This window comes from Halichoeres trimaculatus, unplaced genomic scaffold (genome assembly GCF_033239565.1).
Source record: "Halichoeres trimaculatus isolate MK-OKI-2021-1 unplaced genomic scaffold, fHalTri1.1 fHalTri1_scaffold_17, whole genome shotgun sequence".
Lineage (NCBI taxonomy): Eukaryota > Metazoa > Chordata > Actinopteri > Labriformes > Labridae > Halichoeres > Halichoeres trimaculatus.
This window is the reverse complement of record NW_027437195.1, coordinates 25,952,864-25,970,498: the sequence shown is the minus strand read 5'-3', so window position 1 is coordinate 25,970,498 and position 17,635 is coordinate 25,952,864. Positions and strand designations below refer to the sequence as shown.

Here is a 17,635-nt window from a genome sequence, read left to right as displayed (position 1 = left end):
AAGTGTTCTGCACAAAGTGGTTTACAAAATATATTCTGCATCCAGGCACATATTAGAAGAGAGTTTGGTATTAATTTTGGCAGCTATTATTCATCTAAGTCACTTTTTGGTCTTTTTTTTCCAATTTAGTTCTAAACTTTTGCTTTGAGTTTTTGAAAATTGGGCCCTATAGGTAAGGGCTGGCCCTCAGGCTTTTGGCCAGATTTTGACTTCCCACTTTTGGGAGAGGCACCCATCTGCAGGGACTGAGCGTTGCCATATTGTCAACACATAGTGGACAAGGCAAACCGGAAGTTGGTCTTCTTCGTCTATTTCTTCGTCTATTTTCATCTACAAATGGTTAAGAAACACAACCAGGGGTATAGCGCCAGTCTGAATTCTGTTAACCATAAACAGGAAAATAAAAACATATTTTGTTATGGAGCCCCGAATAAAATCTCGAATATGTCCAACTTTCAGTTTAATGAGAGCACCGTAGCGCCAAAAAAGTCAAAAAGAACACGAAGAATATTTTAACTTTTCTTTGTCTTGTGTTGTTATGTGTATATTTTTGTGCATCTTTGTTGGATGATTGCTGTATCTTAGCCCCTGGCACCCATCTGCAGGGACGCTCAGTCCCTGCAGATGGGTGCTCTTGACTTGTGGACAAAGTTCCATGAAATAATGTGTCCCCCGTCGAAGCCCAACACAAAACATTTCAGACTAGTTTTAAGCCGCGTTTCCACCAACAGCATCAAAAAACATATACCACCAAATATTTAAAAAAAAAAGTCAATCCAGTGCATCGGCTGAGATATGTGCCATAGAAACTGAGTTTGAATCATTACACTAAATTTGAAAAAAATTGACCCAAGATTGAAAATTTAATTTAATCGAGCACAGATTCCCAGAATTCCCTTTCTCGTCTGCAAAAAACTCCTTTTCGTTCTGCGGCTGTACCACAATCCATAAAAGACAATTTTGTGTTTTTTAATTAAAGGAATTTAGAGAGTTTGAAAACATTTTTCTGTTTGTTCATCTGTGAATTAATTGACCTCATGGTCAGGTCTTCATCATGGAAAATGGGTCATTGATGTATATGTCTTGTATCAATGGAATTAACCCTGAGTGTGAATGAGTCATGCTTTTCAAATATTGGAAGTGAGTAGTTTATGTGACTATTATTTCATCTTGAACATTTATATGACTTCAGCCCATGGTTGTAATGTGTTAGAGTGCCAGACGACTTCCAAAAAACATGTCACATAACTTGAGAAAGTAAAAGTTTCACTGTGCGATTAACCACTGAGAAAAACAAAGATTTCTGGGAGGAACTATCACAAAAATATAAACAAACAATTTGATTGGGTGGAAACTTTGTGAGGTAAAAGCAGAACTATACTGTCAATCAGCTAATGGTTAGTGGTGACGATTGAAAAATATCTTTGCTTGAAAACCTGCAGTGAAACCCAAACCAAAATGACAGTTTTTTTTTTCAACATTCTTTTTGATTGAATTTTTGGCACTAAATTACCAGAAATTTACCATTGGTTACAATGAATGCGTGCATTTTCGCATTGGAAAATCATAACATTATGAGGAATAAAGGTATGCGTATTTACAAACATACATAATCGTAGACATATACACATATCCCCCCACCCCCCCCACCCCGCCCCAAAAAAAGGCTATATCTGCATTAAGTTTTTCAAAATATAAGGAAAAAAAAAATGACCGAAAATAATTCAATAAAATAAAGAAATATTTAAAATATTTAGGAAAAAAGAAAAGAAAATAATAAGCTATACACACATACAAAGTAATAGTAATAACTAGAAAATAAATTAATAATAAAATACCATTATAAGAATTAGAAGAGTTAAGTGAAACAATTACAGTAAAAAAAATAAATAAAATAAAATAAATAAATATATATATATATATATATATATATATATATATATATATATATATATATACATACATACATACATATATACATACATATATACATACACATTAACAGTTTTAAAGAAACTATAGATGAGCTTAAACCGACAAACTCTCTCACACAGATGCTGACGGACTCAGACGATCTTCATCCTCCTCTGGACTCTGACCCTGTTTTTTAGCTCCCCAAATCCTCCTGAGCCAGCAGTTCCACATGTCGAGTGTTTCTGCTGCTTTAAACTCAAGAGTCCTTCCAGCTTCAGCAGTATTAAGCTTTTCTCCGAACTCCCGAGCTAAATCTCTCTGATTGTTGAAATGTTTCACCCTGTCATAAATCCAACATTGAAAACTGCAGAAACGTGAGATTTCATCTGAGGCTCTGTGGAATTATCCATTCAAGCAACTTGCCAAACCACATTACCCCAGACAATGAAGACGTTTAACCGTTTGAGCTGATCTGTATCTGCACTGCACACTAATATGACCTGTTTCAGGCCTTTTTTACCAGCTGTAACTGGAGGGTTTTTATGTTCTAGATGTCTGATCAGCCTGCTCTGCATCCCTGTTTGTTTTGTTTTGTTCTGACGTTAAATATATATTTTTTTAACAGTCCATCTGAATGCGGTCTCATAACAGACTGCTAGTCAAGCTCTGGCTTTTTATATCCAGCTGCCTCAGATTCTGCGCTCTGTTTGTCGTTTCACTGTGACGGTGATGTTGCTCAGAACGACTCCTCGCCTGTCAGACAAAATGCAGGGTTGAAAGGCTCGGAAGTTTGGAAAGGCTTCAGATCTGTTTGAGGTTGAAAACCACATCAGAGTCCGGCTCCTGTGTGTGTGACGACAACACGCAGTTAAATTAGCTCGTCAGATCCTAACTTCCTCACACACAGACACACACAAACACACACTCTGTGGTTTAGATCTTTTTCTTCCTGCATCGGCTCTTCCATTTGATGCACGTCATTCACTTTTTACTTTTCCTCAGCCTTTTAAACTCAGACTGTACCTGTGTAACAGGATCACACCTGGGGACTGTTTTCAGCTGCTCTGTCAAACAGGAAATGTCACCTTCACTCTTCAAATGAGAATAAGCTGCGGTTGTTCCAGAAGTGTCCTCTGCTCTGAGGAGACTCTGTCTATTTTATGTCTGAAACATGAAACAGGTTTTGTTTTTAATGACGATATGACCGGATGAATTATGGGTATTGAATCAGAGGTTTTGTAAGTATTTCATAAAGTGGGACAGATCTAAAACGGACCTGTAAAAACAAACTAGTCACCCAGTAATTATCCAGTCTGCCTTTACCGTAACTGCTGCCTCTCAGGAGCTGCTGAAGTTGTCAAAATGTCGATGCTTTGATATTTTCCAGTTTCACATGCTTGAATTAAAGGACAGGAAAATAGAGACAGTAGGAAGCTGGTAGATTGGGGACATAGTCTCGCATAATACCTGTTTTTTTTTAGTTCTTGATGGTTTTGTAAAAGCCAGTTAAAAACATAAAGCTACTGTCATATTTTCAACCCACAATAAGCAGCTAAGAGAGAGCAATCCCAGTCATGGATGAAGCAATAAAATGAAGCATGATTGGAGAGCTAGCTCTAAAATAAATAAAGGAGCTAAACTTAGAAATTACAAGTTATCACTTTTAAAAATTTTCATACCAACACAAAATCATTGAGGAAGCTACCGCAGTTGGTTTTTTTTCTCCGCCCTCTGTCACAGCCTTGGTTCAGCTAACTAAGGCCCCATTTACAAAACAATGTTTCATCCGAAAACACTAAACCACAGTGAAAAAAAACTGCATTTACACAGAAACGCTTAGGGACTGAAAATGCTGTAGTAAGCCTGTCAGGCCTGTAGTTGGCGCTATAACTGTCGTGTCCAGAAGCTGCTTTTGGAAGATCTCTGGTGTATTGGTGAATGCTAAAAGCAGAAGTGGAGCAAAAGATGCACATTTTGTTGAAAGACAGTCAGCAGATTGAGCAGCACAAGCACAACACGATAGTCCGCGACGATCGCAACAACTGTAACGTCCTCTTGTATGTGCTTGTGCGTAGCAAAGCTTGATATGGCGTTATACACGTCAACGATGGCGGCATCGTTTCAGAAAATTTCCACTCTGGAGGCTGTTTTCAAAATTTTGCGTTTAGGTTGGTTCAAACCCCACTTACATGTAAACATGAGGCTGAAACGCAACAAAATTTTTGCGTTTCACCCTCAAACTGTTGTCGTAAAAACGGCGCAAAAGACACCTGTTAAGTCTGTTTCTCTTACACATGGGTGCGAGCTGCTGCCAATCTTTGCTCGAACATTCTCGTAAGGAGTTTTATTCTGTGTGTGACTTTTCTGGTTTGATAAATGATAGATAGACCAGAGAGAGAGAGGCAGCGTTGTCACCTGGTCCCTCTATGTTCTATATGAGTCTGAACCTACAGACACTGAACGGCACTGCACCACGATTGGTGCCTATAAAGTTACAAAAATCAAAAATACAGATGGAAGACTTCCCTCTGTAGAAACACAGTATAATTTTAAGAAAGAAAGAGGACACTTAACAAGGAGTTTGACTTTGGTTGCCGTCATATCAATTTTGTTTGATTTTATTTGTTTCATATCTTAGTTCTGGTGTCCTAGCAGCTCTTTTTGCTACAATACAAAGTATTAACAAGCAGTAGTGTGCAAAAGTTAGCCACTTTCCTGTATAAAGTGTAGTAGTCAAGCATAAGATATTAACTCAAGTAATCATCCTCATCACTCATCAGTCCTGCAGGAATTATCCAGAGCTCAGAAGAAACAGTTTTCTGACAGACTGCAGTCACCCAGGAGCTACCCCTCACCCTGTCCGTACAGATTCTGCTGTGTAACTGATTAAACTCCAGTTTGAATAAGGGAAGTTGTATAACTGAGTCGCCCTCGTTATTTAAATGTCCCCTCTCACTTCCTCTCATTGTTCTGCCTGCAGGTAAAGAGACTACATGTCCCAGAAGCCCCAGTGAGCGCGAGCAACTTCCTCCTCCTCCTCCTCCTCATCCTCGTTTCCTCTCTCCCTCCGTCCGGGTGATTGGATGAGTCCCAAACAGCGACAGAACTTTGAGCAGTGATTGGGCGCTGAGCCAGAGCGGGTAGCCAACGGGGGAGCCAGGTGAGAGATCAGGGGAGTGGGTTCAATCTGAAACTTCCAGAACAGTCTGCGTTAGAAGAAAGTTTTCAACCAGAGACTGAATTAAATCTTTTATTATTTTTTAACACAAATGCTTCCTTAGTCATAATCAGTACTTTCTAGTGGTTGGATTCATGTATCTTTTTGTCCCTGTAGGCTAGCCATCATGGCGGACGTGGACCCGGACACCCTGCTGGAATGGCTGCAGATGGGTCAGGGCGATGAGCGCGACATGCAGCTCATCGCTCTGGAGCAGCTCTGCATGCTGCTGCTCATGTCTGACAACGTGGACCGCTGCTTCGAGACGTGAGCGCTCATTTTCTGATCCCAGTCAATCCGGTCAGTGGTTTAGTTTCCTGTGATGACTCCTTCCCCTCTCTGCTGTTCCAGCTGTCCTCCTCGGACCTTCCTCCCAGCGCTCTGTAAGATCTTCCTGGATGAGAGCGCTCCAGATAATGTGCTGGAGGTCACGGCCCGAGCCATCACATACTACCTGGACGTGTCAGCAGAGTGCACCCGCAGGATCGTCGGAGTGGACGGGGCCATCAAGGCGCTGTGCAACCGGCTGGTGGTGGTGGAGCTCAACAACAGGACCAGCAGAGACCTGGCCGAGCAGTGTGTGAAGGTGAGATTTCTGATTTCATCATCAACAAACGGAAACGAATACCCTCGACATAATCTACAGACTTTAGAGAAACTGAAGTTTGAGTCTGGGCTTTCAGCTTTGAGTGGGATCAGAAAAATCTCTATTGTAATGCAGAGAACAAAAGTTTTATCCTGATTAAACTGTTTCAGGCTTTTTTCTTTAGTTTCCTAGTTTGTTTTCTTCTTTCAAGGTTTGATGTCATTACCGTGATCAGCTGAGTTTGTTTTCTTACAGCTGTATCTCATCACAGAGTCTGTTTGTCTCCTTTATCTGCCAAGTTTCCCCTCTCTGCTGCTGTTATCAACCTGAACAGGGCCAGTGTGTCAGAGAGGCCAGGACACAATGTTAGCTACTGATCTGATGCTCAGTTTAGTGTGTGTGAGTGTGTGTGTGTTTGTTTCTTGGAGCAGAGCCACACCACAAGCAGAAGATCTAAAACCATGTGCTTCCAGACGTTTATTAATAAAAATCACAGGATGGTTGTGCTCATTCAGGCGTCTGATTGTCCGTGTCTCATGTCTCGCTGCTGATGTGATCTCCTGATACAGACAGAAAGATGCTGCCGGTCTCGGATCAGTTTATCTATTTTTATTTATCAGGTGCTGTTTGATCTCGCTCCCAGGTTTGATTCTCTAAATATCAGGATTGAATGTCTTCTTTGTCTTTTTGAGATGAAGCATGAAACAGTTTCTACTTAAACTTAAGTTTGGAAAGTGGCTCTGAGGCCCTGAAATCTGAAGTCTAACCTTTGTGTCTTTGTTGTGTAGGTGCTGGAGCTGATTTGCACACGGGAGTCTGGCGCTGTGTTCGAGGCCGGTGGTCTGAACTGTGTGCTGAGTTTCATCCGAGACAGCGGTCACCTGGTTCACAAAGATACTCTGCACTCAGCCATGGCAGTCGTGTCTCGACTCTGCAGCAAGATGGAGCCTCAGGACTCGTCTCTGGAGACCTGCGTCGAGTCCCTGTCCAGCCTCCTCAAACACGAAGACCACCAGGTGAGTACAAGACAAGGTTATGATAGTTAACTAAAACGAAACTAAGAACGAAAACTAAAATATAAACTACATTGCAGTTAACTCTAACTAATAAAATCTAGAAAAGAAAACCAAAACGATAAGTAAACTAAAACTGTATCTTGTGTTCTCAGAACTAACTGAAACCAACCAAAATTATAGACAAAATGCCCTTAGTTTTAGTTTCTGACAATATTGATAGCCTTTAGGATTTAAATTAATCACATTAGACACATTTTCCCAACCAATTTTATGACAGTTTTCGGTAGTCGTCAGTGCCGTACAGCACCATCACAGCGATGTGCTGGGACGTGCTTGTTTACTGCACTGACTGGCTGTGCGCTGTGCTGCGACGAAACGTAGTGGAGCAATGAATCAGAGCAACTGTAATAGTTTAATTACATGTGAGTCTGACTTTAATTGTTTTTAAGTCTGTCTTTCTTGTTCAAGTCCAAGTTTCTAAATATTTAAGCTCATGTTATATTGTTTTATATTGTTTTTGTTTATATTAATTTTGTGTGATTTATGTTAGCATTATTTTTATATAATTTATGTTTATATTTTTTATATTGAGTTTATATTATTTTTTGTGTTTAAGGCAGCAGCCAACAGTTCAGTATCAGCATTGACTGAGCAGTGAGCACTATGTTGGACTGGAAAATAAACAGTGACAAAATATTTACCCTGACCTTTTTCAATCCTGTACCTGGTTAATAGGGTATGAAAAACTAAAACTAAACTAAAACTAAGCCTTGTTGCAAAAATCAAAACTAAATAAAAACTAAAATGCCTGCTCTAAAACTAAACTGTAATGAGGAAAAAAAATTCAAAACTAACTAAAACTAAACTGTAATGACAAATCCAAAACTATTATAACCTTGGTACAAGATGCCCGCTCGTAACCAGGTGCTTCTGATTCAGTGGATCTAACTTCTCTCTGTTCTGCAGGTGTCAGACGGAGCTCTACGCTGCTTTGCCTCATTAGCTGACAGGTTCACTCGCCGAGGCGTGGACCCCGCCCCTTTAGCCAAACATGGCCTGACAGAGGAGCTGCTGTCCCGTATGGCGGCTGCAGGTGGCACAGTGTCAGGCCCAGCCTCCTCCTGTAAGCCTGGCAGAACTTCGACTGGCGCTGCCCCCCCTGCCCCGGACTCCAAACTGAGCAATCAGGTGTCAACCATCGTCAGCCTGCTGTCCACGCTCTGCAGAGGGTCACCACTTGTCACACATGTAGGTTCTAAGTGCCACAAACACACCAGTACTTCTTCTTTATGTGCTTTGTGTTTTACGTTCTACAAACCCTAAGTGATTAACATTTTCCTCTTCTGTCTTCAGGATCTGTTACGTTCAGCGCTGCCCGACTCGATGGAGTCAGCCCTTGGTGGAGATGAGCGCTGCGTGCTGGACACCATGCGGCTGGTGGATCTCCTGCTCGTGCTCCTGTTCGAGGGACGGAAGGCGCTGCCCAAATCCACCGCAGGGTCAACGGGTCGGATCCCTGGCCTGCGACGCCTGGACAGTTCAGGGGAGAGATCACACCGACAGCTTATCGACTGTATCCGCAGCAAGGACACCGACGCTTTGATCGATGCCATCGACACCGGAGGTACAAACTCAGACTCCAATTGTCTTGTTAAAAAGAATGAGGTCTCCTGTTGTTTCTGTTGTTGTCACTTGTATGAAATATCCCTTCTTCTGCTTGTTTTTTCAGCGTTTGAGGTGAACTTCATGGACGATGTTGGTCAAACGCTGCTCAACTGGGCTTCAGCTTTTGGAACACAGGAAATGGTAAAAAAAAAATAAAAAAATGCTAGTCTTAGCTTTACCTTCAGACTGTTGCTAGCAGAAGTACAGACATTCAACCATTAAGGTCAAGCTTCTGCAGGATGTTGCTGTGCAATAATCATAATACATGCTATATATGATGCACTGTACATTTAAAGCTTATCTCAAAGTGCTATAAGACCGATCCACAGTCGGGTAACTTTAATCTGAACATCTGCAGGAAGTTAAGTCTTTGATCAAACCGAGCTTTCCTGGAGTTTAACTCAAAAATTAACTCAGTAAACATTTTTATAGCACAGGTTTTATGCAAAAGATGACAAATCACACAAATATGAGCTGACAAGAGTACAACAAACACAGCACTCTGTGTGATGCAGGACGGAGGTGAAGTCTGAATCCATGTGTCATTTCCTGATTTTCCTTTTCCGTCTGCTGAATTAATGTCAGCTTTTGGATGTTTTTGATCTGTGACCCACTCCTTGTTTGTGTTTCTTCAGGTGGAGTTTCTGTGTGAGAGGGGTGCAGATGTCAACAGAGGTCAAAGGTCATCATCACTACACTACGCTGCCTGTTTCGGACGCCCACAAGTAGCCAAGGTAAGCTAAACACAGCTTTGTGCTGTTTAGTTTTTTTCCTTCAGGTCTCTCCCTCTTACCTCCACTCATATGTCCTCATAAACATCTGATTCCCTGTTTTTATACGTTGTGTCTGTGTGTGTAGACTCTGCTGCGTCATGGGGCCAACCCTGACCTGAGGGACGAGGACGGGAAGACCCCTCTTGACAAGGCGAGGGAAAGAGGACACACGGAGGTGGTGGCGATTCTGCAGTCGCCTGGTCAGTAACAACATTTTACTGAAGTTGACTGTTAATGTGACTCAGCAACAACATGACATGGATGAAAATGTAGTATGGAGATATGACCTGTGTGTGTGTGTTTTGTGCAGGGGACTGGATGTGTCCTGTGAATAAGGGTGACGACAAAAAGAAGAAGGACGTGAACAAAGAGGAGGAGGAGGGCAGCGAGCCAAAAGGAGACCCAGAAATGGCTCCGATCTACCTGAGAAGACTTCTGCCTGTTTTTGCACAAACCTTTCAGCAAACCATGCTGCCTTCTATTAGGTACACACACACACACACACACACACACACACACACAATGAGGGTGTTAAGGGGAAAACAAACATTTTCTAAGTCATTCTCTTTGAAGATTCTTCACCTGACGAAGCGTTTTTGTTTTTCTGTGTTTAGGAAAGCGAGTCTGGCTCTGATCAGGAAGATGGTTCACTACAGCAGCGAAGTCCTGCTGAAGGAGGTGTGTGACAGCGAGACCGGACACAACCTTCCCACTGTGCTGGTGGAGATCACAGCTACCGTGCTCGACCAGGAGGTACACACACACACACACACTTGCACTCACTAAGCTGCAGCTTGTTTTTGTGCTGCTAAGGAATAACGCTGCTGTGCTTTTGACTGCAGAATTGAAACCTTCTCCTCTTTTTGTCTCAGGACGATGACGACGGTCACCTGCTGGCTCTGCAGATCATCAGAGATCTGGTGGATAAAGGTGGTGACGTATTCCTCGACCAGCTTGCTCGACTGGGAGTCATTAACAAGGTTTCCACTCTGGCTGGACCGGCGTCAGATGATGAGAATGAAGATGAAGCCAAACCTGAGAAGGTAACTGAAGTTTGGGTCAGTTATATCATTTCAGAAGCAGAAGTTTTAAAAAGTGTTGTAAAAAAGTCCCAGAGCTAAATCAGAATCCTCTCGCTGCAGGAGGAAGAGGTTCAGGAGGATGCGAGGGAGATCCAGCAGGGGAAGCCTTATCACTGGAAGGACTGGTCAATCATCAGAGGGAGGGACTGTCTCTACATCTGGTCAGACGCTGCTGCTCTCGAGCTCTCGAACGGCTCCAACGGCTGGTTCAGGTTCATCCTGGACGGGAAGCTGGCAACCATGTACTCCAGTGGGAGTCCAGAGGGAGGATCAGACAGCTCCGGTATGAAAACACACTCATCAAACACTTATCGATCTGCGGTTTTCTGTCACTCTCACTGAACGCTTCTGTTTCTCTCCTGTCTTTCAGAGTCTCGCAGTGAGTTCCTGGAGAAACTGCAGCGTGCAAGGAGTCAGGTGAAACCCGTCACAGCCAGTCAGCCCATCCTGTCCAGCGTTGGTCCAACAAAGCTGACGGTGGGGAACTGGTCTCTGACCTGCCTGAAGGATGGAGAGATCGCCATCCACAACTCAGACGGACAACAGGCCACCATCCTGAAGGAGGACCTGCCGGGCTTCGTCTTCGAGTCCAACCGAGGAACCAAACACTCATTCACTGCAGAGACCTCTCTGGGTCAGTTAAAAACACCTGAGAACTCTCACACGTTGAACAGAAGTTAGCTTCTTCCTTTGTGCTGATGTCGTCCCTTCCTGTGTGTGTTTTCAGGCTCAGAGTTCGTGACGGGCTGGACGGGGAAGAGAGGCAGGAAGCTAAAGTCAAAGCTGGAGAAGACAAAGCAGAAGGTGAAGAGCATGGCGAGAGAGCTGTACGACGACCATTTCAAAGCTGTGGAGAGCATGCCCAGAGGGGTGGTGGTCACCCTGAGGAACATCTCCACACAGCTGGAGTCCTCCTGGGAGCTGCACACCAACAGACAGGTACACACCAACACACACACCCTCCTAAACCCTGGATCACTTGAGTTTCCTGACTTCTTATGTGTCGTATGTTTGTTTTTAGTGTATTGAAGGGGAGAACACGTGGAGAGACCTGATGAAAACAGCCCTGGAGAACCTGATTGTCGTTCTGAAGGATGAAAACACCATTTCTCCGTATGAGATGTGCAGCAGTGGCCTGGTCCAGGCGCTGTTCACTGTCCTCAACAATGTATGTATTTAACCACCATTCTCTTCCTGCTCAGTTTTAAACACACATCTGATCTGAAGTGATTGTCTTGTTGATTTGTGCGCAGAGTGTGGAACTGGACCTGAAACATGATTGTAAGCCTTTAATGGAGAGGATCAATGTCTTTAAGGCGGCTTTCAGCGAGAATGAAGACGATGAAAGGTGAATGCTGGCCATAGCGTTGAAATTTTGCGCTAATGTTAATATTATTCCTCTTTACACATCTTTTCCCTTTTCTTTCTTGCAGCCGACCCGCTGTTGCCTTAATCCGTAAACTGATAGCTGTCCTGGAGTCAATAGAACGTCTACCTCTGCACCTGTACGACACTCCAGGCTCCTCATACAACCTGCAGGTGGGTCACACTGTGCCCTCAATCCAGGCTGATTCTCTCTAACTGTGCATGCTCACTCGGGGATAAACCTAACTGTGTATGTGTTTGGCTTCAATCAGATCTTGACAAGGAGGTTGCGGTTCCGTCTGGAGCGAGCACCTGGTGAGACAGCTCTGATCGACAGGACGGGACGCATGTTGAAGATGGAGCCGCTTGCTACTGTGGAGTCTCTGGAGCAGTACCTGCTGAAGATGGTGAGAAAAAACAGTTACAGGAAACTTTTTTATCCAACCAGGAGGACCACCTCCACTCTTTAAGTTAGAGATCTCACCTGTGCTTCTACAGTTGATCCTTCTTTTCATTTACTCCTCTAACTTTAGCATCTTAAAGACTTTTTTCCAAAAACAGGACATAAAGTTACCTTTCTGTAAGGCAGTTAAAAGGCATAAGAAAAGCATCGAAAGTAAAATTTTACAAGGCAACACCATCTCTCCAACTTGAATAAAAGCTTGTGTCTCACATCGAGTGTTTTCTTCTGTCCTCCAGGTGGCGAAGCAGTGGTACGACTTTGAGCGCTCATCTTTTGTCTTTGTGAGGAAGCTGAGGGAGGGACAGACGTTCACCTTCAGACACCAGCACGACTTTGACGAGAACGGGATCATCTACTGGGTCGGAACCAACGCCAAGTAAGAGCCCCTACATGCAGACAGTCTATCTAAATTAAAAAAAAAACTGAAATCTGCTCTTGTGGAGGACCAACTGTTGGTCAGAGTGGGTAGTTATCCTTTTTGGCAGGTGGAAGTAGGAAAATGTGCTGCCAGACTGACGCCTCCTGTGTTCCTCCTAGGACTGCCTATGAGTGGGTAAACCCTGCTGCCTACGGCCTGGTGGTGGTGACATCATCAGAGGGGCGGAATCTTCCCTATGGGCGGTTGGAAGACATCCTGAGTCGGGATAGCTCCGCCCTCAACTGTCACACCAATGATGATAAGAACGCCTGGTTTGCCGTGGACCTCGGCCTCTGGGTCATTCCCTCAGCGTACACACTCAGACACGCCAGGTGAGAAAACAAACAACAGATACTTTCATAAACATATCGCCTGTGGATTCCAGGTTGTTTAACACACACATATCCCCTTCTTCCTCCTTCTCCTGCAGGGGTTATGGTCGTTCTGCACTGAGGAACTGGGTGTTTCAGGTGTCGAAGGATGGTCAGAACTGGACGACTCTCTACACGCATGTGGATGACTGCAGCCTGAACGAACCCGGGTAAACCTTTCACATAAAATCCCAAAACATCATTGACATCCAGGGTTTCTTCCAGGGTTTTTTGAAACTGTGGGGGAGCCCCTCAGGCCCCCACCCTCCCGACACCAGAAAGGAAAAACAAACAAACCCCAAAACGTTAGAAACTTAAAACTTTTGTAAATTATTTAGTCAACAAAAAAATAATTGTGCCTTACTAAACTTATACACTGGAATATAATAGTTAAAGAACCGTAGTTCATCATATTTGTTATATTAGAGAGTGAAGCTAAAAAAAGTAAATGGTGATAATTTGTAATTATGCACACTCTGGCCACCCCTACTTATGTCACTGCCCTCATTGTGACACCCCATTTTGAAAGTCTGGACACGCCCTGCACAAAACAGTAACTTTTGCCCAAAAAGAGCAGAAAGGTGACTCTTGTAGGAGCGCAAGGAGGATTTACGATCAGCTGGTGCGTAATATGTGTCACTGGATTTAGAGCCTATCATCATTACAGTCTCCACAAACTGATCAGGATGAAGAGTAAAGTAAATATAAACCACACAGAGCGACAGGGACACTTTTGCTCGTGCTGACTTTATATAGAATAGAAAAAAATAGAAGAGAATAGAAAATACTTTTTTTACCCCCAAGGGGAAATTCAGGAGGAGTCACAGCAGCAATCAAGAAAACAAAAGTAAGAAAGTGTATAGAAAGTGCAAAAAGGTCCATAAGAAAATAAATGGTGACAGCTTGTCCATCATTGTCCAGTCAGCCAACCTCCACCTCCACAGGGTCCAGGACCGAGTTTCTTCATCAGTCTGTTCAGTCTCTGTCTCCTGTGAAGTTCTTTCAACGTGGCGTTGGTGTCTAGTGTTAGCTTTGTTAGCCACATTTGTGAATAGCATGATGCTCACACCTGAGAACCAGCACGTCGTCCTCACCTCCTTCTCCTCACTTTGTGGGGAACATCAGGCCTAGCACCAGTTAGCACTAACATGCTAAAGGCTGCTAACAGCTGATTTCACATGTAAATAATGCTGCCATGGTTACACATAGGATTTCCAGACAAACAGAATCAAAAAAAATAAAAAATATCACTGAAGCCACAACCAGTTTGGTGTCCACAACCAACAGATGAGCCATACAAAGTAATGATCCACTCAAAATGCAAAAATGATGAAAAGAGATGAAAAAATTACAACAAATGGACAAGGAAGAGAGAGCTGCTGTAACAGGCAGCCACAACACAAGTTATATATCAAAGCTCAAAGCTAGAGCGTCGCAAAGAAAACATAATATTCACTAAGAGTGTTATTTTTTTCATGTGTCAGGTCAACGGCGACATGGCCTCTTGACCCATCCAAAGAAGAAAAGCAGGGCTGGAGACACATCCGGATCAAGCAGATGGGGAAGAACGCCAGCGGACAGACTCACTACCTGTCTCTGTCTGGCCTCGAGCTGTATGGCACCGTCACTGCTGTCTGTGAGGACCAGCTGGGTACGCCTGCATGATGTTTTTATTTTAAACTAGGACACAACTGGGCAAAATGAAAGGAAAGGCTTCTTCCTGCAAGACTTTCTAGTCTGATTTTGTCTTTTTGGATGTTAAGACAGAAACAAACTAGATTTCATGAAGATTTCGTCACTCTCACATGCCTCCTCTCTCTGCCCTCCTCCCTCAGGTAAAGCTGTGAAAGAGGCGGAAGCAAACCTCCGTCGTCAGCGCCGCCTCTTCCGCTCCCAGGTGATGAAATACATCGTCCCTGGAGCGCGGGTCGTCCGTGGCATCGACTGGAAGTGGCGAGACCAGGATGGCAACCCAGCTGGGGAGGGAACAGTCACTGGAGAAGCCCATAACGGTAAGACGGAGACTAAAAACATGAACCTCTCTTTCCTCCAGAAGCCTCAGAAAACCGTTGAATTTCAGGTGGACTCACTGAACTGTTGTTTTATCATCAGTGGTTTGGTTTTTTGGCTAAAGGTTTGGTTAACAGGTACCTGGCTTCCTGTAACTTCCCTCAGAGGGTTGGATGTGGGCAGATATTTGTGGGCCAGCAGGTCAAAATTGTTTAATAATTCTGAATATTTCTGAATATTAGAGGTTTCCTTTGGCTAGAGAAGATGTTTAAATATGGATTAACTCCCTGAGAGTTACCACAGAGACAGAGGGGAGCAAACAAACACGGATGTTTACAAAGATTTGAATCTGTCTTTGTTTCTCATTCAGTTACAGAAAACTAAACAAAACGTCTCCTGCTTGTTGTTTTCATCTGATTTTAAGAATGTAATACACAAATTCACGACCTGCTGATTCAAATATCTCCCCAAAGCTCACACTCATGTTTTCTAATCCTCTTTATTCTCTGATACAGGGTCTAGACTCTGCAGGTTCCTGTTTAAATGAACACAACACTTCTGTTTTACCGTTTCCTACCTGAACTTTCCATAACGTGACCTTTAACACAAACACAGTGGGTAGAAAAGTAAAATCTGTCACATCACACAAATCAAATCATGATAATGGATGTTCATACACATAACTGCGCATCAGCAGTTTGCAGAGAGAACAAGGACACTTGGTGACACACTTTAATCAGCTGAGATCTGAAGGAGTCGCTCTAGGCTGAGCACAGTGTTAGTGTGTTAGCATGTTAGCATCCCAGCAGGCCACCTGGAGACATCATAAGGGACGCTTCCTCCATCCTTCTACTCCTCCTCCTCCTGTGCATTATTCTTTTTTCTCTCCTCCACCTCCTCTTTCCTTTCTCCCTCCTCCTCTGCTTCCTCTTTGTCTTCATCCTCCTTCTCACTTTCTCCCCCTTGTCCTCCTCCTTCTCTTCCTTTTCCTCCTTCTTTTGCCTCTTTCCTCTCTCTTCATCCCCCTTATCCTCTGCTCTTTTTCTACTGCTTTGCCTCCTCTTCTTCGCTCTTCTCCTCCTTTTCAATTGCTTCTTTCTTGTTTACAACCTCTTGCACCTCCTCCTTTTCTTCCTCTTCATCCTCCTCTTTGTTTTCCTCCTTCTTGTTGTCTTCCTCCCCTCCTCTACTTTCGCTTCCCACTTCTTTTTTCCTCTTCCTCCTTGTCCTGCTCCTCCTCCAGCTTCCTCTTCATCCACCTCCTTTTTTTCCACTTCCTCCTTTTCTTCCTCTTCATCCTCCTCTTTGTACCTTTTCCTCCCTCTTGTCCTCTTCTTCCCCTCCTTTTCTTTCACTCTCCAGTGCTTCTTTTCCTCGTTCTCCTTGTCCTGCTCCTCCTCCTTTTTCAGCTTCTTCTTCTTTCACCTTCTTTTCTTTTTCTTCCACTTCCTCCTCCTCTTGTTTTTGCTCCTCCTCTTCTTTTTTCCTCTTTCACTTCTCCTCTTCCTCCTTGCTCTAATCTTTTTTATATCCTTGTTTTTCTTCCTTCTTGTCTTCTTCCTCCACTTCCTCCACTTCCTCCTGCTTCTTTTCCTCTTCCTCCTTTTCCTCCTCCTCTTTCAGCTTCCTCCTCATCCACCAACTTTTATTCTTCCACTTCCTCTTCCTCCTGTTTTTGCTTCTCCTTTTTATTTTTTCCACTCCTATTCTCCTCTCCCTCCTTATCTTTATCTTCGTTACCTCCTTGTTTCCCTTCCTTCTTGTTGTCTTCCTCCCCTTTTCACTTCCACCTCCTCCTGCTTCTCCTCTTCACTCTTTTCTTCCTCATGCTCCAGCTTTTCATGTCTTTCTTTTCTTCATGCTCCTCTTCTTACTCCTCCTCCTGTTTCTTTTCCTCCACTTTCTCTTTCACCCTCTTTTCTCTTCTTCCTCCCCCTCCTCTTTCTGCTCCTCCTCCTCCTCCTCCTCCTCCTTTCTGTGTTTCCATGTGTTTAATTCAGATCAGATGTTTTCTGTTGGTGAGCCGAGCGCTCGGAGACTCCACCGGCAGCTCTGTTGATCTTTAAATCTTAAATAATCATGAAGCAGGATTATTGTTGTTCCTCAGTTTGGTTTCTTTCTTTGTGGCTTTGATGCTTTTTGCAGAAATATTTTCTACTTTTGCTTTGATTGTCATTTTCTGTGACTGTGTTCATATTTTTCTCTCTCATCGCTCCACCTGGACCTTTTGCTTAAAACTTGTTGATGCTGTTTAAGATGCAGACGAAATACAACAGTTAAAAGCAGCAGCATGAAAAATGAACTTTTAACTGTTACAAACCAAAATCAGCTGATTTTACATAAACAAATAAAGGAATAAATAACTCTTCTATGTGTTCAGTGAGAAAAGTGAGAAACTCCAGACAGATAGTTCACACAGAGGTTTGAAAAGTATAAAATAATAACAATAAAGAGTAATTTCACATGTAAAACTCAACAATCATAGACGTCAGGTAGCAGAAGTTCCTCCATTGCTAATCAGTAATTATTCTGACTTTGATTTATTCACTTATCAAGCGTTAGGTCTCTTCTGACTCTCATTTCTACGTAAACATAGAAATGAGACAAACTCATAGTGATGGTTGATTTCCTGGTCCAGTGTGGAGCCGTGTGGAGCTGCTCTGACTGTAAGCTGCTTCTCTGCTGTCTGTCTACCTCCTTCTACCACTCTCTTCCCATCTCTCTGTCTTTGTATCTCTCCTCTTTCTCTCCTCTC

The 17,635-nt window shown here is 43.3% G+C and overlaps 1 protein-coding gene across 1 annotated transcript in view; it reads left to right on the top strand.

Annotated features, from left to right (window-relative positions):
- hectd1 (HECT domain containing 1) overlaps positions 1-17,635 on the top strand; it is a 33,257-nt gene that overhangs the window by 5,394 nt on the left and 10,228 nt on the right. Inside the window, exons 2-25 of the mRNA XM_074691291.1 lie at positions 4,895-5,074; positions 5,249-5,398; positions 5,483-5,717; positions 6,506-6,733; positions 7,700-7,981; positions 8,087-8,357; positions 8,463-8,539; positions 9,034-9,132; positions 9,257-9,371; positions 9,482-9,656; positions 9,786-9,924; positions 10,044-10,214; positions 10,314-10,536; positions 10,624-10,887; positions 10,981-11,192; positions 11,275-11,421; positions 11,507-11,601; positions 11,687-11,792; positions 11,891-12,025; positions 12,318-12,457; positions 12,619-12,831; positions 12,930-13,040; positions 14,355-14,521; positions 14,706-14,882. Of these exons, the coding sequence (XP_074547392.1) occupies positions 5,259-5,398; positions 5,483-5,717; positions 6,506-6,733; positions 7,700-7,981; positions 8,087-8,357; positions 8,463-8,539; positions 9,034-9,132; positions 9,257-9,371; positions 9,482-9,656; positions 9,786-9,924; positions 10,044-10,214; positions 10,314-10,536; positions 10,624-10,887; positions 10,981-11,192; positions 11,275-11,421; positions 11,507-11,601; positions 11,687-11,792; positions 11,891-12,025; positions 12,318-12,457; positions 12,619-12,831; positions 12,930-13,040; positions 14,355-14,521; positions 14,706-14,882 (3,922 nt within the window). The 5' untranslated portion in view covers positions 4,895-5,074; positions 5,249-5,258. The remainder of the gene's footprint in view (positions 1-4,894; positions 5,075-5,248; positions 5,399-5,482; positions 5,718-6,505; positions 6,734-7,699; positions 7,982-8,086; positions 8,358-8,462; positions 8,540-9,033; positions 9,133-9,256; positions 9,372-9,481; positions 9,657-9,785; positions 9,925-10,043; positions 10,215-10,313; positions 10,537-10,623; positions 10,888-10,980; positions 11,193-11,274; positions 11,422-11,506; positions 11,602-11,686; positions 11,793-11,890; positions 12,026-12,317; positions 12,458-12,618; positions 12,832-12,929; positions 13,041-14,354; positions 14,522-14,705; positions 14,883-17,635) is intronic.